A 23999-nucleotide genomic window follows, 5' to 3' on the forward strand; every position below is an offset into this window, starting at 1 on the left:
CTTCCTGGACAAAAAATTCCACTGTAATAGTGAAGGTGTAAATTTGGCAGTAGAAAATCTTAACAGTATATTTGACCTCTCAGCATCCCTATCTAATCTAAAAAAAATTGAGAAACCTGTCCAACCAAAAACATAGAGACCCAGAAAACCTGAGTCTACGCCTTCACTATGGTGGATCACTAAAACAATACAGAAATACACTACGGAAAAAGGAGGAACAGCACGTCAGAAATCAGCTCAATATAATTGAAGAATCCATAGACTCAAACCACTTCTGGGAAAATTGGAAAACACTAAACAAACAACAACATGAAGACTTATCTATCCAAAATGGAGATGTATGAGTAAACCACTTCTGTCACGTTCTGACCTTTATTTCCTGTGTTTTATATTTAGTTAGTATGGTCAGGGCGTGAGTTGGGTGGGCAGTCTATGTTTGTTTTTCTATGTTTTGGGTATTTCTATGTTTCGGCCTAGTATGGTTCTCAATCAGAGGCAGGTGTCATTAGTTGTCTTTGATTGAGAATCATACTTAGGTAGCCTGGGTTTCACTGTGTGTTTGTGGGTGATTGTTCCTGTCTCTGTGTTTGCACCAGATAGGACTGTTTTGAGTTTTCACATTTCTTGTTTTTGTTAGTTTGTTCATGTGTAGTGATTTATTAAAGCATGAATCAAAACAACCACGCTGCGCTTTGGTCCGCCTCTCGTTCAGATGAAGAAAACCATTACAACTTCTCTAATATTTTTGGCTCTATAACAAAGAACAAACAGCAAAAACATATACATGATCAAATACAAATCTTACAATCAACCATTAAAGACTACCAGATCCCACTGGATTCTCAAATGACCTTGAATGAACTATAGGACAAAATAAAAACCCTCCAACCCAAAAAGGCCTGTGGTATTGATGGTATCCTAAATGAAATGATAAAATATACAGACATTTACATTTACATTTAAGTCATTTAGCAGACGCTCTTATCCAGAGCGACTTACAAATTTGTGCATTCACCTTATGACATCCAGTGGAAGAGCCACTTTACAATAGTGCATCTAAATCCTTTAGGGGGGGGGGAGAGAAGGATTACTTATCCTATCCTAGGTATTCCTTAAAGAGGTGGGGTTTCAGGTGTCTCCGGAAGGTGGTGATTGACTCCGCTGTCCTGGCGTCGTGAGGGAGTTTGTTCCACCATTGGGGGGCCAGAGCAGCGAACAGTTTTGACTGGGCTGAGCGGGAACTGTACTTCCTCAGTGGTAGGGAGGCGAGCAGGCCAGAGGTGGATGAACGCAGTGCCCTTGTTTGGGTGTAGGGCCTGATCAGAGCCTGGAGGTACTGAGGTGCCGTTCCCCTCACAGCTCCGTAGGCAAGCACCATGGTCTCGTAGCGGATGCGAGCTTCAACTGGAAGCCAGTGGAGAGAGCGGAGGAGCGGGGTGTCGTGAGAGAACTTGGGAAGGTTGAACACCAGACGGGCTGCGGCGTTCTGGATGAGTTGTAGGGGTTTAATGGCACAGGCAGGGAGCCCAGCCAACAGCGAGTTGCAGTAATCCAGACGGGAGATGACAAGTGCCTGGATTAGGACCTGCGCCGCTTCCTGTGTGAGGCAGGGTCGTACTCTGCGGGTGTTGTAGAGCATGAACCTACAGGAACGGGCCACCGCCTTGATGTTAGTTGAGAACGACAGGGTGTTGTCCAGGATCACGCCAAGGTTCTTAGCGCTCTGGGAGGAGGGCACAATGGAGTTGTCAACCGTGATGGCGAGATCATGGAACGGGCAGTCCTTCCCCGGGAGGAAGAGCAGCTCCGTCTTGCCGAGGTTCAGCTTGAGGTGGTGATCCGTCATCCACACTGATATGTCTGCCAGACATGCAGAGATGCGATTCGCCACCTGGTCATCAGAAGGGGGAAAGGAGAAGATTAATTGTGTGTCGTCTGCATAGCAATGATAGGAGAGACCATGTGAGGTTATGACAGAGCCAAGTGACTTGGTGTATAGCGAGAATAGGAGAGGGCCTAGAACAGAGCCCTGGGGGACACCAGTGGTGAGAGCGCGTGGTGAGGAGACAGATTCTCGCCACGCCACCTGGTAGGAGTGACCTGTCAGGTAGGACGCAATCCAAGCGTGGGCCGCGCCGGAGATGCCCAACTCGGAGAGGGTGGAGAGGAGGATCTGATGGTTCACAGTATTGAAGGCAGCCGATAGGTCTAGAAGGATGAGAGCAGAGGAGAGAGAGTTAGCTTTAGCAGTGCGGAGCGCCTCCGTGATACAGAGAAGAGCAGTCTCAGTTGAATGACTAGTCTTGAAACCTGACTGATTTGGATCAAGAAGGTCATTCTGAGAGAGATAGCGGGAGAGCTGGCCAAGGACGGCATGTTCAAGAGTTTTGGAGAGAAAAGAAAGAAGGGATACTGGTCTGTAGTTGTTGACATCGGAGGGATCGAGTGTAGGTTTTTTCAGAAGGGGTGCAACTCTCGCTCTCTTGGAGACGGAAGGGACGTTGCCAGCGGTCAGGGATGAGTTGATGAGCGAGGTGAGGTAAGGGAGAAGGTCTCCGGAAATGGTCTGGAGAAGAGAGGAGGGGATAGGGTCAAGCTGGCAGGTTGTTGGGCGGCCGGCCGTCACAAGACGCGAGATTTCATCTGGAGAGAGAGGGGAGAAAGAGGTCAGAGCACAGGGTAGGGCAGTGTGAGCAGAACCAGCGGTGTCGTTTGACTTAGCAAACGAGGATCGGATGTCGTCGACCTTCTTTTCAAAATGGTTGACGAAGTCATCTGCAGAGAGGGAGGAGGGGGGAGGGGGAGGAGGATTCAGGAGGGAGGAGAAGGTGGCAAAGAGCTTCCTAGGGTTAGAGGCAGAAGCTTGGAATTTAGAGTGGTAGAAAGTGGCTTTAGCAGCAGAGACAGAGGAGGAAAATGTAGAGAGGAGGGAGTGAAAGGATGCCAGGTCCGCAGGGAGGCGAGTTTTCCTCCATTTCCGCTCGGCTGCCCGGAGCCCTGTTCTGTGAGCTCGCAATGAGTCGTCGAGCCACGGAGCGGGAGGGGAGGACCGAGCCGGCCTGGAGGATAGGGGACATAGAGAGTCAAAGGATGCAGAAAGGGAGGAGAGGAGGGTTGAGGAGGCAGAATCAGGAGATAGGTTGGAGAAGGTTTGAGCAGAGGGAAAAGATGATAGGATGGAAGAGGAGAGAGTAGCGGGGGAGAGAGAGCGAAGGTTGGGACGGCGCGATACCATCCGAGTAGGGGCAGTGTGGGAAGTGTTGGATGAGAGCGAGAGGGAAAGGGATACAAGGTAGTGGTCGGAGACTTGGAGGGGAGTTGCAATGAGGTTAGTAGAAGAACAGCATCTAGTAAAGATGAGGTTGTGCGTATTGCCTGCCTTGTGAGTAGGGGGAAGGTGAGAGGTTGAGGTCAAAAGAGGAGAGGAGTGGAAAGAAGGAGGCAGAGAGGAATGAGTCAAAGGTAGATGTGGGGAGGTTAAAGTCGCCCAGAACTGTGAGAGGTGAGCCGTCCTCAGGAAAGGAGCTTATCAAGGCATCAAGCTCATTGATGAACTCTCCGAGGGAACCTGGAGGGCGATAAATGATAAGGATGTTAAGCTTGAAAGGGCTGGTAACTGTGACAGCATGGAATTCAAAAGAGGCGATAGACACATGGGTAAGGGGAGAAAGAGAGAATGACCACTTGGGAGAGATGAGGATCCCGGTGCCACCACCCCGCTGACCAGAAGCTCGGGGTGTGCGAGAACACGTGGGCGGACGAAGAGAGAGCAGTAGGAGTAGCAGTGTTATCTGTGGTGATCCATGTTTCCGTCAGTGCCAAGAAGTCGAGGGACTGGAGGGAGGCATAGGCTGAGATGAACTCTGCCTTGTTGGCCGCAGATCGGCAGTTCCAGAGGCTACCGGAGACCTGGAACTCCACGTGGGTCGTGCGCGCTGGGACCACCAGATTAGGGTGGCCGCGGCCACGCGGTGTGGAGCGTTTGTATGGTCTGTGCAGAGAGGAGAGAACAGGGATAGACAGACACATAGTTGACAGGCTACAGAAGAGGCTACGCTAATGCAAGGAGATTGGAATGACAAGTGGACTACACGTCTCGAATGTTCAGAAAGTTAAGCTTACGTAGCAAGAATCTTATTGACTAAAATGATTAAAATGATACAGTACTGCTGAAGTAGGCTAGCTGGCAGTGGCTGCGTTGTTGACTTTGTAGGCTAGCTGGCAGTGGCTGCGTTGTTGACACTACACTAATCAAGTCGTTCCGTTGAGTGTAATAGTTTCTACAATGCTGCTATTCGGGGGCTAGCTGGCTAGCTAGCAGTGTTGATTACGTTACGTTGCGTTAAAAGAACGACAATAGCTGGCTAGCTAACCTAGAAAATCGCTCTAGACTACACAATTATCTTTGATACAAAGACGGCTATGTAACTAGCTATGTAGCTAGCTACGATCAAACAAATCAAACCGTTGTGCTGTAATGAAATGAAATTAAAATGTGATACTACCTGTGGAGCGAAGCGGAATGCGACCGGGTTGTTGAGTGGGAAGTTCTATTCGGTAGACGTTGGCTAGCTGTTGGCTAGCTAGCAGTGTCTCCTACGTTAAGGACGACAAATAGCTGGCTAGCTAACCTCGGTAAATTAAGATAATCACTCTAAGACTACACACTCTAAACTACACAATTATCTTGGATACGAAGACAGCAAAGACAACTATGTAGCTAGCTAACACTACACTAATCAAGTCGTTCAGTCGAGTGTAATAGTTTCTACAGTGCAGACAACATATTCCAATTGGCAATACTAAACCTCTTTAATATTATCCTTAGCTCTGGCATCTTCCCCAATATTTGGAACCAAGGACTGATCACCACTATTCACAAAAGTGGAGGCAAATTTGACCCCAATAACTACCGTGGGATTTTCCCCAGCAACCTTGCGAAAATCCTCTGCATTATCATTAACAGCAGACTCATACATTTCCTCAGAGAAAACAATGTACTGAGCAAAAGTCTTATTTGTCCTTTTACCAAATTATCGTACGACAGACCACGTATTCAACCTGCATTCCCTAATTGACAAACAAACAAACCAAAACAAATGCAAGGTGTTCTCATGCTTTGTTGATTTGATTTTCCTTCGACTCAATTTGGCTTGAGGGTCTGCTATACAAATTGATGGAAAGTAATGTTGGGGGAAAAACATTTGACATTATATAATCCATGTACACAAATAAAAAGTGTGCGGTTAAAATAGATAAAAACAAATGTTTTTTCACATAGGGACGTGGGATGAGACAGGGAAGCAGCTTAAGCACCACCCTCTTCAACATATATATATATATATCAACGAATTGGCGACTATAAAAAAAATCACCTTTATTTAACCAGGTAGGCAAGTTGAGAACAAGTTCTCATTTACAATTGCGACCTGGCCAAGATAAAGCAAAGCAGTTTGACTCATACAACAACACAGAGTTACACATGGAGGGGGATGACCGCAGCTGCTTTCCAAAAACTATAACAGTCTGCAGCAGAAGAAGCTGAAGTCAAATGTCTACTGTTTGCTGATGATTGATGGAAAGTGTCTGGTGATCTGATCTGGTGCTCCTGTCCCCAACCAAGGAGGGCCTACAGCAGCACCTAGATCTTCTGCACAGATTCTGCCAGACCTGGGACCAAAATAATGTTTTTCCAAGAAAGGTCCAGTCACCAGGTCCACAAATACAAATTCCATCTAAACGTCAACGCCACAGGTGACTACCACAACGCTGTGAACGATCTGAGAGACAAGGCATGAAGGGCTTTCTATGCCATCAAAAGGAACATAACATTTGACATACCAATTTGGATCTGGCTAAAAATACTTCAATCAGTTATAAAAACCCATTTGAAATATATATATTTCACCTTTATTTAACCAGGAGGGCCAGTTGAGAACAAGTTCTCATTTACAACTGCGACCTGGCAAAGATAATGCAAAGCAGTGCGACAAACACAACACACAGAGTTACACATGGGATAAAGAAACGTAGTCAGTAACGCAACATAAAATCTGTAAACAGTGTATGCAAATTAATTAAGGAGGTAAGGCAATAAACAGAATAATGACAATTTAGCAATTAACACTGGAGTGATAGATGTTCAGATGAGGATGTTCAAGTAGAAATACTGGAGTGCGAAAGAGCAGAAAAAGACAAAAACAAATATGGGGACGAGGTAGGTAGTTGGTTGGATGGGCTATTTACAGATGGGCTGTGTACAGGTGCAGTGATCGGTAAGCTGCTCTGACAGCTGATGCTTGAAGTTAGTGAGGAAGATATAAGTCTCCAACTTCAGTTATTTTTGCAATTTGTTCCAGTCATTGGCTGCAGAGAACTGGAAGGAAAGGCGGCCAAAGCAGGTGTTAGCTTTGGGGATGACCAGTGAAATATACCTGCTGGAGCGCGTGCTACGGGTGGGTGTTGCTATGGTGACCAGTGAGCTGAGTTAAGGCGGAGCTTTACCTAGCAAAGACTTACAGATAACCTGGAGCCAATGTATTTGACAACGAATATGTAGCGAGGACCAGCCAACGAGAGCATACAGGTCGCAATGTTGGGTAGTATATGGGGCTTTGGTGACAAAATGGATGGCACTGTGATAGAATGCATACAATTTGCTGAGTAGAGTGTTGGAGGCTATTTTGTAAATTACATCACCAAAGTCAATGATCGGCATTGCCCTTTATGGTTCTGCTCACCAATCAAGAATTCACAAAATGGAACCATCACCAAATTGAGACTCTGCATGCAGAATTCTGCAAAAATATCCTCTGAGTACCACGTAAAACACCAAATAATGCACACAGAGCAGAATTAAGCCGATACCCACTAATCATCAAAATCCAGAAAAGAGATGTTAAATTCTAGAACCACATCAAAGGAAACAATTCCCAAACCTTCCTTAACAAAGCCATCACCTACAGAGAGATGAGCCTGGAGAAGAGTCCCCTAAGCAAGCTGGTCCTGGGGCTCAGTTCACAAACACAAACAGACACCACAGAGCCCCAAGACAGCAACACAATTAGACCAAACCAAATCATGAGAAAACAAAAAGATAATTACTTGACACATTGGAAAGAATTCACAAAACAACAGAGCAAACGAGAATGCTATTTGGCCCTTAATAGAGAGTACCCAGTGGCAGAATACCTGACCACTGTGACTGACCCAAACTTAAGGAAAGCTTTGATGATGTACTTTGATTATTTTCCACCATCATTTGCAAATAAATTCATTAAAAATCCTACAATGTGATTTTCTGGATTTTTTTCTCTCATTTTGTCTGTCATAGTTGAAGTGTACCTATGATGAAAATTACAGGCCTCTCTCATCTTTTTAAGTGGGAGAACTTGCACAATTGGTGGCTGACTAAATACTTTTTTGCCCCACTGTATCGAGAGATATGTGATTGTATACAAATATAAGCAAGGTTTGAAATTGTGTGTATCCTTCGCGCCTGACTCATTAAAGAAAAAATCTTCGTCCAGTTCAAAGTAAGTAATCTCTGTTCTGATATCCAGAAGCTCTTTTCGGTCATAAGAGACGGTAGCAGCAACATTATGTACAAAATGCAAAAAAATAAATAAAAATAGCACAGTTGGTTAGAAGCCCGTAAAACGGAAGCCATCCCATCGGGCGCAATTATATCACTCTACAGTCTGAAGCAGTGTGCATATAGACCCCATGTAAAACAAATAACAAAATACAGTCTGAAGCATTGTGAATATAGACCCCATGTAAAACAAATAACAAAATACAGTCTGAAGCAGTGTGAATATAGACCCCATGTAAAACAATAACAAAATACAGTCTGATTCACGACAGGAGCCTAATTTCACATAAGGGGGGAAATGCAACTTTTCCCATTGAGTAAGTGACTTAGTGGCCTATATGACTGTATTTAGTATATACTAACATTCTTGTGAGTGCTTATCCAGGAATATTTAGATCTCAAGCTGACAGTATTTTCTGTTGGTTATGTTATTACAGGAGCAGGCCTGAGACTCTGGATAGGCTACACACACTCAGACACCGACATCGCCTTTTTTTTATGTAAATGATTGTTTTATGTAGGATGCTACATTTTTGGCCAGTTGCAATTGTAAGTAGGCCTAATAAAAAAAATCACACGTCTATTAGGCCATATATTTTTGTATTGTGAAAAATGCTGCTAAGCCTCATAGCCTACCTCGGCCCGTTAATTTGTTTCATATAGGCTTAGGCTCAGAAGAAATAGAGTCTCCTCGTGAATGAAGTTAAAATGTAACTTTTGAATTATTTAAGTAGAGTAACTTCCTTCTTGTGACATTACATCTCAGACCCAAGATGCTTCTTTAAATAGTACCTGCAGAACACCATTCTCAACATCAACAGTGAAGAGGCAACTCCGGGATGGTGGCCTTCTAGGCAGAGTTGCAAAGAAAAAGCCATATCTCAGACTGGCCAATAAAAATAAGAGATTAAGATGGGCAAAAGAACACAGACACTGGACAGAGGAACTCTGCCTAGAAGGCCAGCATCCTGGAGTCATCTTTTCATTGTTGACGTTCAGACCAGTGTTTTGTGTGTACTATTTAATGAAGCTGCCAGTTGAGGACTTGTGAGGTATCTGTTTCTCAAACTAAACACTCTAATGTACTTGTCCCCTTGCTCAGTTGGGCACCGGGGCCTCCCACTCTTTCTATTCTGGTTAGGGGCAGTTTGCGCTGTTCTGTGAGGGTTATTTTTAAAGGAATATCTACATAGGCGCACACAACATTGTACCAGATCTTCAGTCTCTTGGCAATTTCTTGCCTTAATTTCTCAGAACAAGAATAGACTGATGAGTTTCAGAAGAAAGTGGAGTGGCAGTGTAGCCTAGTGGTGAGAGCGTTGGACTAGTAACCGAAAGGTTGCAAGATTGAATCCCTGAGCTGACAAGGTACAAATCTGTCATTCTGCCCCTGAACAAGACAGTTAACCCACTGTTCCTAGGCTGTCATTGAAAATAAGAATTTGTTCTTAATTAACTGACTTGACTAGTTAAGTAAAGGTAAAATAAAAAAAGTGCTTTGTTTCTGGCCATTTTGAACCTGTAATCGAAACCACAAATGCTGATGCTCCAGATATTCAACTAGTCTAAAGAAGGACAGTTTTATTGCTTCTTTAATCAAAACAACAGTTTTCAGCTGTTCTAACATAATAACAAAATTGTTTTCTAATGATCAATTAGCCTTTTAAAATTATAAACTTGTATTAGCTAACATAACGTGCCATTGGAACACAGGAGTGATGGTTGCTGATAATGGGCCTCTACGCCTATGTAGATATTCCTTTAAAAATCTGCCGTTTCCAGCAACAGTAGTAATTTGCAACATTAACAATGACTACACTGTATTTCTGATCAATTTGATGTTATTTACAGGACAAGATTTCGATTTTCTTTCAAAAACAAGGACATTTCTAAGTGACCAAAACTTTTGAAAGTTAGTGTATTTTTTGTTTCATTTAACCTATATTTAACTAGGCAAGTCAGTGTAATATATAGCAGGGTTTTGCAACCTCTTACCCTGACAATTTTACTGTTAATCTTATGGGTACACTAGCAGTGGATGCCAGTCCTGACTTGAATTGGAATTACCATCTATTGATTATATTTCTATGGTTGGTTGCTGCTGTCGGTTTGACCTAAAAATACAATTACAGAAAAAACATACAGTTTGGAAACCAAATGCCTACTGCTGAAAAGAGAAGACTAATCTGTCTGTAGAACCAATATAAAAACAATATTCTCAACAGCTCCCAATTTGTCCATAACAGCAGCACTGTTTTACAAAGTAGCTCATGTTGAGATGGGCATCTTGTGCCACTGGAAATGGTATTTTGTAGCCTAATGTAGCCTACGAGATTATACATACTGTATATATATTACCTCCTAATATTGTACATTCTGTGTCGCTTTTTTTCACCTTTATTTAACCATGCCAGTTGAGAACAAGTTCTCATTTACAACTGCGACCTGGCCAAGATAAAGCAAAGCAGTGTGATAAAAACAACAACAGAGTTACACATGGGATAAAGAAACGTATAGTCAATAACACCATAGAAAAATCTGTATACAGTGTGTGCAAATTAATTAAGAAGGTAAGGCAATAAATAGGCCATAGTGGCGAAGTAATTACAATTTAACACTGGAGTGAAAGTTGTGCAGATGAGGATGTGCAAGTAGAAATACTGGAGTGCGAAAGTGCTGAAAAACAAAAACAAATATGAGGATGAAGTAGATACTTGGATGGGCTATTTACAGATGGACTGTGTACAGCTGCAGTGATCGGTAAGCTGCTCTGACAGCCGACGCTTGAAGTTAGTGAGGGAGATATGTCTCCAACTTCAGTGATTTTCTTTGCAATTCATTCGAGTCATTGGCCAGAGAGAACTGGAAGGAAAGGCGGCCAAAGGAGGTGTTGGCTTTGGGGATGACTAGTGAAATATACCTGCTGGAGCGCATGCTACGTGTGGGTGTTGCTAAAGTGACCAGTGAGCTGAGATAAGGCGGAGCTTTATCTAGCTTCATTGGCTTGGGCTACTGTTTGTTTGAATTCAAGTCCAGATTGATCTCAGTTTGTCAGAGTAGCCAGTAATTCTTGTCATTTGAGGGTGGAGCTATAATTAAAAAAGCAAGCCCAGGCTGTAACGGTTTTCCTCCTCTTCTGAGTGAATGAAATGAAAACCAAAACAGTTCTGTATGGTAAAACACAGACACAGAAAACAATTACCCACAACCCATAGTTCGAAAACAGGCTGCCTAAGTATGGTCCTCAATCAAAGACAACGATCGACAGCTGCCTCTGATTGGGAACCATACCAGGTCAAACACAGAAATACAAAACCTAGAATACACAACATGGAATGCCCACCCCAACTCACGCCCTGACCAAACTAAAACAGATACATAAAAAATGAACTAAGGTCAGGACGTGACACGGGCCCCTATGTTATTATTTTATTTTTTCATTCAAGAGCACGTAAATAACATGTACCTTTCATACACAACATATTATTGCTGTATTTACAAAGTAGGTAATTACATTCACATGTTAAGGGTACATTTCGGCTGTATAGTGCAAATATTTCAAGAGTCTGAATAAGAATACAATTTGGATGAAGCCACAGAAAAACAACAGAAAAAAAAAGAAATGACAGAATAAGACCAGTACGATATGTCAGGAACTCTGACCAGACACCTTCATAACTATACTGTCTATAATGCAAGATTGATGTACAGTACCAGTCAACAGTTTGGACACACCTACTGCAATGAGTAGCTTTTGACTTGTACTCTAATTCTCCCCATGTCAGCAAGTTTCCCGAACAGACCTAACCACATATCTTTTGAGGGTACATGTTCCTTTTCCAGCATTTAGTTACACATTTCCTTGCTGCTGCTAAAAGATAATCTATCAATTTAAGTGTAGAGGATGTGAAGTGTATCCACAGGAACAATACCTAGGAGGAGATGACATGGGTCTGGTTGAATAATAATAGCTGTGATGTCCTGTTTAGCATGGAGAACTTCAGACCAAAAAGTCTGGATTTTCGGACATTGCCAAAATATATGTGATAAAGTACCTATTTGACCACATTGCCTCCAACGTGGCGGATATTCATTTTTTCATTTTATTATGTTTATCAGGGCTCATAAAAAAATTATGTAGTACTTTTAATTGAAACTCCCTTGTTCAGTTACATGTAAGGGCTTTATATAGTGTTATAACTCTCCCCTGATATCTGCACATGTAAATCAACCTGCCATGAGTTCTTAAAATTATCTAAAGACAATATTTGCATGTTAAGGATATTAAATAAAAATTGGAAACGGTTCCAATGTTTTCCCCTTAATAAAGTAATTCAATAATCTTGTCAATAGGCATAATTGGCTCAGACATTATTTGTAACAATCCCTTTTTTAACCATGAATTGCCTTACTTGAAGGTACCTATAAAAATTTGTCTGGGATATAATGAAGTCCTCCGGGATTTCTTGAAATTATAAAAAAAATGTAGCCTTTGAATAGTTGAGAGACTCTCCAAAGCTCCCTCTCTTCCCATTCCCCAAATCATTGGGACATTGTCACGCCCTGACCTTAGAGAGCCTTTTTATTTCTCTATTTGATTAGGTCGGGGTGTGATTTGGGTGGGCATTCTAGTTTTTCTATTTCTTTGTTGGCCGGGTATGGTTCCCAATCAGAGGCAGCTGTCTATTGTTGTCTCTGATTGGGGATCATACTTAGGCAGCCCTTTTTCCCACCTTAGATTGTGGGATCTTGTTTTTGCATAGTTGCTGTCTAGCCCTGCAGAATTTTACGTTCGGTTTGGTATTTTGTTGTTTTGTCGGAGTTCAGTATTAAAAATCACGAACACTTTCCACGCTGCGCTTTGGTCTCATTCATCTAACGACGGACGTAACAGACATAGTAGCAGGAAGAAAGGCTGGGTTGTGGAATATAGGCCAGTGTCTAGACATGTCATTGCTCAGTTTATATTGGTGTTGAACCTCCATCCATGTCTTCAATGTAAAAGTAATGATTGTTTTTGTTTAACCCTGTCACTAGAAATAGGGTCTGCTATATAGAGAAGACAATGTAAAGGCATATCACAATATTGACTCTCAATTTCAAACCATGACAAATCCTTCGTTGTTGAATCCATCAGGCTATGTGATTAAGTTGCGCCACCCAGCAATATGATTTAATAAGGTTTGGGTTGCGAAGCCCACCCAATTCTTTGTACAGCTGTAGTTTTTTCTAACTAATACAAGTCCTATTTTGCCATAAAAATGTGTCTATTGCTGCATTTATGCGATTAAAGGATTTAGCAGGGATTTTAACAGGAAGTGTTGAAAACAGATGAAGCAGTCTTGGTAATACATTAATTTTCACTGAAGCAACCAGAAATGCTAGAGATATAGGGAGGGGCATCCAACGGTCTAGTTCTTCAGTGATTTTACTAATCACTGGAGTAGTTCAAAACATATAGTTTCCCATAGTCTGACAAAATATTAACACCCAAGTAATGCACGCGTGTATCAGTCCACTAATGCGTAGTTGCCTTTGATACTTGAGGGTGAATCACCAAATGTCATCATTGCAATAGTTTAACCAACGTACATTTTATAGCCTGATGTAGCACCATATTCACCTATTAATTTGAACATATTTGGAATCATTGTCTCTGCCTCTTATGTACAGGATGACATTGTCTGCATATAGAGATATCTTGTGTTCAGTTTGCCCCACCAGCAGACCATGAATGTTTATGGCACTTCGAATAGCTTCCGCCAGAGATTCTATACTAAGGGCAAATAACAGTGGTGAGAGACAACCTCCTGAACGATTTCCTTGTTGTAGTGAAAAGGAATGCAACATATTCCCATTCGTTCTAACAGATGATTTTGGACTTGAATATATCAACTCTATCCATTTCAAAAAGTGCTCCCCAAAACCAAACTTCTTTAATGTTGTGATGGGTTCTGACTTAAAAACTTGAAATATCTTTAATCAAGTCACTAAGGGAGAATTCAGAACATTTACATTCTGTTAGAACATATTGTTAGATATCTGGTAACCTATGGAAAGGAGACAAGTCAACAGGACAGCCGTGAGTTGGGGAGTAGTGAGGAATTAGGGCTGAGGTCAGGTCAGATGAAGTTAGAAGAACAGGCATCACTAAGGTTCTGTCAACCAACAGAGATGAGTTGGGGAGGAGTGAGGAATTAGGGCTGAGGTCAGGTCAGATGAAGTTAGAAGAACAGGCATCACTAAGGTTCTGTCAACCAACAGAGATGAGTTGGGGAGGAGTGAGGAATTAGGGCTGAGGTCAGGTCAGATGAAGTTAGAAGAACAGGCATCACTAAGGTTCTGTCAACCAACAGAGATGAGTTGGGGAGGAGTGAGGAATTAGGGCTGAGGTCAGGTCAGATGAAGTTAGAAGAACAGGCATCACTAAGGTTCTGTCAACCAACAGAGATGAGTTGGGGAGGAGTGAGGAATTAGGGCTGAGGTCAGGTCAGATGAAGTTAGAAGAACAGGCATCACTAAGGTTCTGTCAACCAACAGAGATGAGTTGGGGAGGAGTGAGGAATTAGGGCTGAGGTCAGGTCAGATGAAGTTAGAAGAACAGGCATCACTAAGGTTCTGTCAACCAACAGAGATGAGTTGGGGAGGAGTGAGGAATTAGGGCTGAGGTCAGGTCAGATGAAGTTAGAAGAACCGGCATCACTAAGGTTCTGTCAACCAACAGAGAGGAGTTGGGGAGGAGTGAGGAATTAGGGCTGAGGTCAGGTCAGATGAAGTTAGAACAGGGATCACTAAGGTTCTGTCAACCAACAGAGATGTATTGGCTGTCCAGATGTGTAAGGAGGGGATTCAGTATAGGAGAAAGGTTTGAATACTTGTGTAAATATGTTTTTGTCTGTTCAGCTGTCTGACCCATTGGGTGAATAAACTTGGCTTGAGCTTTTCTTAGTTGTCCGCTGGGTTCTAAATAAACAGAGTAAAAACTAAATTGCTTAAAGAAAGACCCAGTCGACACGGTCAAATGCCTTTTCAGCATCGAGAGATAGTATAACTGTTTGTTTGAGTTGGGTCTTAGAGTAATTGATAATATTCAGAACTTGTCTTATATTCAATGTTGAGTGACATCCTTTAATTAACCCAGTTTGATCTGAACTTATACATTTTGTTACTACCTCTTCAAATAGTTTTGTTTAAGTCTTAGAAAGGATTTTAGAGTCACAATTTAATAAACTTACTGGTCTATGGGAACCACAGTCTAGTGGGTCCTTACTTGGCTTCTTTAACAGGGTGACGGTTGCTTCACGCCAAGTATCTGGGTATTTATTGCGCTCTATAACCTCATGAAGAACACCTCAGATCAGCGGTATTAATTATTTACTGAAAGTTTTATAGAACTCACAGGGGAACCCATTGGGACTCGGACACTTGCCATTTTGCATGCTTCTGATGGCTGCTTCTATCTCTGAGTCAGTAATGAGGGCATCTATAATTTCCTTATCTTCACGTGACTGGCAGCTTCAAATGTGTCAGAAAGTCCTCCAGAGAAGAAACATATTTAGGATTCTTATATAGGTGTCACGATCGCTAGAATAAATGTCGGACCAAGGCGCAGCGGATGTTGAGTTCCACATTATTTCATAGAAAGTGAAGCTAAGCAAGACAAAAACAAATAAACTATAAATGAACCATTACTACAGAGATGGTACGTGCACTAACTCAAAACAATATCCCATAAACACAGGTGGGAAACACAGCTACTTAAATATGATCTCCAATTAGAGACAACGATTACCAGCTGCCTCTAATTGGGAATCATACACAATCACCAACATAGAAAAACAAACCTAGAACCCCACATAGAAATAATAAACTAGACTAAACCCCCAGTCATGCCCTGACCTACTCTACTATAGAAAATAAGGACTCTCTATAGTCAGGATGTGACAATCGGGTCTCTTAGTACTCAGCAAATGTTTTCTTTCTTTCTTTGGGACAAGAAGTAACTTTTCCCTGCACAGATCTGATATTTGGAATACATCGTTCAGCTGCATCCTTTTTAAGTTGCAATGCAAGAAGTTTCCCAGCTTTATAAGTACGAAAGAAGCGTATCAAGCCCCCATTTCGCTGCAGTCAACTGAATTAGTGTCCCCATCCCCTTGTTTCTTATGTTTTTCCTTCAATTGGGAGATTTCTCTCTCAATCTTCTCTTATTATTGTATACATACTTTTTTGAGCAGAGATGAATAGGCTATGATTTGACACCTAAGATGAGCCTGTCACACCCTGACCTTAGTATTCTTTGTTTTCTTTATTATTTTGGTTAGGTCAGGGTGTGACATGGGTGATATGTGTGTTTTTGTCCCATTCTAGGGTGTTTGTACTGTCTAGGGGTTTTGTAGATTTATGAAGTTGTTTTCATCTAGGTGTTTATGTTGGTCTATGGTTGCCTAGATTGGTTCTCAATTAGAGGCAGGTGTTTATCGTTGTCTCTGATTGGGAACCATATTTAGGCAGCCATCTTCTTTGGGTGTTTTGTGGGTTATTGTCTATGTTATGTTGCACGTTAGCACATTGTTTATATAGCGGTCAAGGTCGTTTTTTAAAGTGTTTTTCGTGTCCTTCATTAATAAAGAAGAATGTATTCTAACCACGCTGCGCTTTGGTCTACTCCATATGACAATCGTGACAGAGCCTTAGCACTCTCCCGTAAAAGGGTTGGGATGATACCTTCAGTTAAATTGCAAAAACATTGTAAGTTCAGATTGAATAATCAATCAATCACTGAAATGTAGTTATTAAGCACTTTTTACATTTGCCGATGTCATACAGTGCTGTACAGAAACCAGCCTAAAACCCCAAACAGCAAGCAATGCAGGTGTAGAAGCACAGTGGCTAAAAACTCCCAAGAAAGGCCAGAATCTAGGAAGAAACCAAGAGATATACTAGGCTATGTGGGGTGGCCAGTCCTCTTCTGGCTGTGACGGTGGAGGTTATAATAGAACTTGGCCAAGATGTTCAAATGTTCATAGATGATCAGCAGGTTCAAAAAATAATAATCACAGTGGTTGTCGAGGGTGCAGCAGGTCAGTACCTCAGGAGTAGGCAGCAGGAAGAACAGTTTAAATTGGAGCAGCAGCACGACCAGGTGGATTGGGGACAGCAAGGAGTCATCAGGCCAGGTAGTCCTGAGGACCTAGGGCTCAGGTCCTCCGAGAGAAAAAAAAGAGAGAATTAGAGAGCGCATACTTACATTCACACAGGACTCCGGATAAGACAGGAGAAATACTCCAGATATAATTTCGTCGATAATCGTTTTTTTGTCGATTTGAAATGTGCTATCGTGAATGTTAGTAACACTTCCGCCTTTGCGGGACGCGCGGGGGATACGGTAACTAGTGTAACCAGGTGGTGAGGCGTCATTTAACATAGTAAATTCATCAGGCTTAAGCCAACTTTCTGTCAGGCCAATCACATCAATATTATGATCTGTGATTAGTTAATTGACTATAACTGCCTTGGAAGTGAGGGATCTAACATTAAGTAGCACTATTTTGAGATGTGAGATATCACAATCTCTTTCAATAATGACAGGAATGGAGGAGGTCTTTATTCCAGTGAGATTGCTAATGTGAACACAGCCATGTAAAGTTTTGCCCAACCTAGATCGAGGCACAGACACCATCTCAATGGGGATAGCTGAGCGGACTACACTGACTGTGCTAGTGGCAGACTCCACTAAGCTGGCAGGCTGGCTAACTGCTGCCTGGCCTGCACCCTATTTCATTGTGGATCTAGGGGAGATAGAGCCCTGTCTATGTTCGTAGATAAGATGAGAGCACCCCTCCAGCTAGGATGGAGTCCGTCACTCCTCAGCAGGCCAGGCTTGGTCCTGTTTGTGGGTGAGTCCCAGAAAGAGGGTCAATTATCTACAAATTCTGTCTTTTGGGAGGGGCAGAAAACAGTTTTCAACCAGCGATTGAGTTGTGAGACTCTGCTGTAGAGCTCATCATTCCCCTTAACTGGGAGGGGGCCAGAGAAAATTACTCAATGCCGACATCTTTCTAGCTGATTTACACGCTGAAGCTGTTGCGCTTGGTGACCTCTGACTGTTTCATCCTAACATCGTTGGTGCTGACATGGATAACAATATCCCTATACTCTCCACACTCGCCAGTTTTAGCCTTAGCCAGCACCATCTTCAGATTAGCTTTAACGTCGGTAGCCCTACTCTCTGTAATATCACTAGTCTCTGTAATATCACTAGTCTCTGTAATATCACTAGTCTCTGTAATATCACTAGTCTCTGTAATATCACTAGTCTCTGTAATATCACTAGTCTCTGTAATATCACTAGTCTCTGTAATATCATTAGTCTCTGTAATATCACTAGTCTCTGTAATATCACTAGTCTCTGTAATATCACTAGTCTCTGTAATATAACTAGTCTCTGTAATATCACTAGTCTCTGTAATATAACTAGTCTCTGTAATATCACTAGTCTCTGTAATATCACTGGTCTCTGTAATATCACTAGTCTCTGTAATATAACTAGTCTCTGTAATATCACTAGTCTCTGTAATATCACTGGTCTCTGTAATATCACTAGTCTCTGTAATATAACTAGTCTCTGTAATATCACTGGTCTCTGTAATATCATTCGTCTCTGTAATATCACTAGTCTCTGTAATATCACTAGTCTCTGTAATATCATTCGTCTCTGTAATATCACTAGTCTCTGTAATATCACTAGTCTCTGTAATATCACTAGTCTCTGTAATATAACTAGTCTCTGTAATATCACTAGTCTCTGTAATATCACTAGTCTCTGTAATATCACTAGTCTCTGTAATATCACCAGTCTCTGTAATATAACTAGTCTCTGTAATATCACTAGTCTAGGTGGTCCTGTAGCTCAGTTGGTAGAGCATGGCGCTTGTAACGCCAGGATAGTGGGTTCGATCCCCGGGACCACCCATACGTAGAATGTATGCACACATGACTGTAAGTCGCTTTGGATAAAAGCGTCTGCTAAATGGCATATATTATTATTTTTATTATATTTAGTCTCTGTAATATCACTAGTCTCTGTAATATCACTAGTCTCTGTAATATCACTAGTCTCTGTAATATCATTAGTCTCTGTAATATCACTAGTCTCTGTAATATCACTAGTCTCTGTAATATCATTAGTCTCTGTAATATCACTAGTCTCTGTAATATCACTAGTCTCTGTAATATAACTAGTCTCTGTAATATCACTAGTCTCTGTAATATAACTAGTCTCTGTAATATAACTAGTCTCTGTAATATCACTAGTCTCTGTAATATAACTAGTCTCTGTAATATCACTAGTCTCTGTAATATCACTAGTCTCTGTAACCACTCCTCCCCATTGTCTATCCTTGTGTGTTGCTGGTCAGCACTAGGCAAGCACACACACACACACACACACACACACACACACACACACACACACACACACACACACACACACACACACACACACACACACACACACACACACACACACACACACACACACACACACACACACACACACACACACACACACACACACACACACACACACACACACACACACACACACACACACACACACACACACACACACACACACACACACACACACACACACACACACACACACACACACACACACAGAGAGAAAGTCCTTCCATTTCCAGCATCCCAGACAGAGGCCGGTATTCAGCACTTTGTCCTTGAAGCCGAAATACACAGCGTTTACCATGAATGCGATTTCCATGAATATCTGAGAGGGTGCCTTTTTAAAAGGCACATTATGCCTAGTGGAGTGGTGGAGGGTGGTTGTTGTAGTGGAGGGTAGTGGTGTAAAGGAGGGTAGCAGGGTAGTGGAGTGGTGGAGGGTAGAGGTGTAGTGGTATATTTTAGGGTAGTGGTGTGGTGGAGGGCTGTGGTGTAGAGGAGGGTAGTGGAGTGGTGGAGGGTTTTGGAGTGGTGGAGGGTAGAGGAGGGGAGATGTGGAGTGGTGGAGGGTAGTGGAGTGGTGGAGGGTTGTAGAGGGAAGTGGTGTAGTGGAGGGTGTTGTTGTAGTGGAGTGGAGGGTAGTGGTGTGGTGGAGGGTAGCGGTGTAGTGGAGGGTAGCGAATGGTTGTGGTTGGGGAGTGGTGGGTTGTGGTGTAGAGGAGGGTAGCAGGGTAGTGGAGTGGTGGAGGGTAGAGGTGTAGTGGACGGTAGAGGTGTAGTGGAGTAGCTTAGGGTAGTGGTGTGGTGGAGGGCTGTGGTGTAATGATTGCAGTGGTAGTGGAGGGTAGTGGTGGAGTAAAGATAGCAGTGGTAGTGGAGGGTAATGGTGGAGGGTAGTGGTGTAATGATTGCAGTGGTAGTGGAGGGTAGTGGTGTAAAGATCGCAGTGGTAGTGGAGGGTAGTGGTGGAGGGTAGTGGTGTAGTTGTGTTGTGGTGGTTAGCGGAGAGTAGTGGAGGGTAGTGGAGAAGTGGAGGGTAGTGGTGTTGTGGAGGGTAGTGGTGTTGTGAAAGGTAGTGGTGTAGTGGAGGGTAGTGGTGTTGTGGAGGGTAGTGGTGTTGTGGAGGGTAGTGGTGTTGTGGAGGGTAGTGGTGTTGTGGAAGGAAGTGGTGTTGTGGAGGGTAGTGGTGTTGTGAAAGGTAGTGGTGTTGTGGAGGGTAGTGGTGTTGTGGAGGGTAGTGGTGTTGTGGAGGGTAGTGGTGTTGTGGAGGGTAGTGGTGTTGTGGAGGGTAGTGGTGTTGTGGAGGGTAGTGGTGTTGTGGAGGGTAGTGGTGTTGTGGAGGGTAGTGGTGTTGTGGAGGGTAGTGTAGTAGTGGAGTACTGTTTGTGACAGTTTAGTCAACATTATATTTCTGGAATCATATTTTACAAGTGACCAGGCTAGGCCTCAATCGGAGACAAGGATAATGTTTTTTTTCGTGGAGGGCAACTTTGGATGCTCAATATTATCTTGACACAATATGTCAAATCAACACTGCCGCTGTTGATTGGTTTGCGTGTTTTAAATGTAAACATCGACAGAATACCCTGATGTTTTTCTTCCCTTCCGTGTGCCTCTTACTCCCTCTTCCCAATTCAACTCCAGCAATAATCTGTCATCCAGCATCATCAGAGTTAATTTCCCTTGGTGACTCTTCATCTTAAAGTATCTGTGACTGTCAGACAGACGTGTCTTAGGGAGAAGGGAGGAAACATTCATTTGTGTTCTCAATAGTTTTGCTATCATGTCTACAGGGATCATTATTGTGGTGGGGGAAAACATGTCAGTACATCAGCTTGTCTGTCTCACACTTCAATTGAGATCCAAGTATAGGGCCCTGGTCTGTCTCCCAACAAACTGACTGACATTGCATCTCTGTAAATCAAGAGATCAACGTACAGCAGAGTTTAATCAGCAGCTGACTTATTTTCCAGCTACATGTACTGACACAGCATCTTTAATCCTCGCTATGACAAGTACAACACACACACACACACACACACACATACATACACACATATGCAGGAGTGCATACAGGGTGTTAAGTGAGCAGCTGAATTATTGTTTAGCTACACATACAGAGCCTTGCAATTCATCCCCTTGGCATTTTTCCTATTATGTTGCATTCCAACCTGTAATTTAAATAGATTTTTATTTGGATTTCATGTAATGAACATAAACAAAATAGTCAACATTGGTGAAGTGAAATGAAACTTGTTTGTTACTTGTTTTTAAAAAATTCAAAAAAATAAAAACCCGGAATAGTGGTGCGTGCATATATATTCATCATCTTTGCTATGAGGCCCCTAAATAAGATCACGCTGGCCTGTTGGGGGAGGTTTAAGACCCCCATAAATACCTTTCCCCTTTTCTCTCTACTTTATTGAGTTGACACTTGTAAAGCCTTTGTAACATTGAGAATCTGGTAACATCAAAAGGTGGAAACGGAACCATATTTCAGTAATCCAACCAGTTGTATTACTAATGATAGTATGACAAACTGTATCTTGGAAAGTCTACACATTATAGTTATCAGATTCACATGGAATTGTTGTGCAATTTAAATGTTTAAATATGAAACTATCTGTGAAAAGATTACATGTAATTTTAGATTCTAAATAAGAGAATTGGTTGTCATAGAGTAAACTCTGCTCACTCAGAGGCCCTGCCCAAGTGAACAGACATTGGTTGAAACTATGAAACACACCCTTCTTTCACCACAATATAAACCTGTTGAAGAAAATACAACTTTCTGTTCCAAGGATGAGGCAGACACAGCAGTACTTGAGACAGTGTATTTAATGAAGTAAAAAGTGAAGTTCTTCAGGAAAACATGTAACTCCACAACCTCAAAAGGAATTCCACAAGAACAAAGGTAATCCTCCAAGACAAAAAGGTAAATCCACAAGGTGGAAGGTAAAGCATAAAAAGCCTCAAAAGATACTCAAAAATAAATAAACAAGAACAAAAAACAGAATTCCACAAGAGAGTCTACCGGGATCAACAAGAGTTCACAGAATACTAGGGCTGGGTGCTAACATACAAACACAGAGCAAAAGAACTGAGGAAAACTAAGGGTTTAAATACAATCAGGGGAAACGAGGCACAGGTGCAAATAATAATGGGGATCAAGGGAAAACAAAAGGTCAAAAAGCACAATGGGGGCATCTAGTGACCAAAAACCGGAACAACCCTGGCCAAATCCTGACACTTGGCTGGTGAATGGTTATACACGCTCAAGTTTTCTGTTTTTTTTGTCTTATTTCTTGTTTGTTTCACAATAAAAAATATTTTATATCTAAGTGGTAGGCATGTTGTGAAAATTACATGATATACAACCCCTATTTTAATTCCAGGTTCTAAGGCAACAAATTAGGAAAAATGCCAAGGTGGGTGAATACTTTATAGCTACAACAAACACAATTACAATGCAAGACCACACCATCACAACCCCACCCAAAAAATAAAATCCACTTTACTTTTGATAGGATTTTCATGTCACTTGTTAATAATATCAAATCAAAACAGCAGATGTCACAAAGTGCTTATACAGAAAATAAGTCTACAACCCCAAACAGCAAGCAATGCATATGTAGCTAGGAAAAACTCATAGAAAGGCAGGAACTAGGGTTCAATGGTGGAATATTGAGATATACCGGGATTTACCGGCCAAAACCACCTCCTTTTCCCAGGATAAATAACTCTGAGAAACCGGTAAATTATAATACATTATATGAACAGCATGGTGTGAAATTGACCTGTTAAATGATATGTGATGTCTAAATCTGGCTTCTCTAAGGCCTTTGCATGATGAATCTACCCTCAGTGTTGGCACATACAGCCCATCTCAGTATGGGACGTAGTTCACCATGTATGTAGACCTACATATCATCTCATCATGGGAACTTTTTGTCTTGTGACAGGTAGGCCTATGTTTGCTGCAGCATAGCCTATACTACTGTAATATAAAGACCGGCAAACTTAAATACGCTTTACTTAATGTCTACCAGCATGTCACATGTGCAACCAGATGAAAAACACTCTAGACCACCAACTATCATGGTCCAAACACAACAAGACAGTCGTGAAAAGGGCACAACAATGACTTTTCCCTCTCAGGAGACTGAGAAGATTTGGCATGGGTCCCCAGATCCTCAAAAACTTCTACAGCTCACCATCGAGAGCATCCTAATCAGTTGCATCACCGCCTGGTATGGTAACTGCTCGGCATCTTGACCATAAGGCGCTAGGGTAGTGCGTACGGCTCAGTACATCAATGGGGCCAAGCTTCCTGTCATCCAGGACCTATATACTAGGCGGTTTCAGAGGAATGCCTCACAAATTGTCAAAGACTCCTAGCACCCAAGTCATAGACTATTCTCTCCTCTACCGCAAGGCAAGCAGTGCCGGAATGCCAAGTCTAGGTCCAAAAGGCTCCTTAAGAGCTTCTACCCACAAGTCATAAGACTGCTGAACAAGTAATCAAATTGCCAACTGGACGATTTAAATTTGATTTATGGTGCTTTCAAGACAACTGGGAACTTGGAAAAAACAAGGTTGAGATTTCCCAGTTCCAAGTTTCCAGTTGATTTGAGTGCGGCAGAAGTCATGCTGGATTGACAGCATGACCAATGTTGAATGTTTATCCTTTGAAACTTGGAAAAGAGACCCTTAAACCTAGACTTGGATCACACACCCACTCCACTGAATAGCAGGGTAGGACTGTTTTGTAATGCATGCAGTTAGCCACTGATTCCTTCCAAACCACTCATTGTTGAATTTACGATGTTCAACTTGTTGTGTAATGTTTGTGTTCAATCGGCGATGAGCACCGATACGTTTTATCTATAATTTCTCTCCATTATTTCTCTTCATATCACAAGGTTTGAAAATGATTTGC

General features: G+C 42.2%; 1 protein-coding gene across 1 annotated transcript in view; it reads right to left on the minus strand.

Moving 5' to 3' along the window:
* Window positions 1-1081: 1081 nt before the first annotated feature.
* LOC127909421 (uncharacterized) overlaps window positions 1082-23999 on the minus strand; it is a 202774-nt gene continuing 179856 nt past the window's right edge. Inside the window, exon 2 of the mRNA XM_052470799.1 lies at window positions 1082-1643. Within this exon, the coding sequence (XP_052326759.1) occupies window positions 1097-1643 (547 nt within the window). The 3' untranslated portion in view covers window positions 1082-1096. The remainder of the gene's footprint in view (window positions 1644-23999) is intronic.

This window comes from Oncorhynchus keta, chromosome 2, assembly GCF_023373465.1.
Source record: "Oncorhynchus keta strain PuntledgeMale-10-30-2019 chromosome 2, Oket_V2, whole genome shotgun sequence".
In the NCBI taxonomy this organism is placed as follows: Eukaryota; Metazoa; Chordata; class Actinopteri; order Salmoniformes; family Salmonidae; genus Oncorhynchus; species Oncorhynchus keta.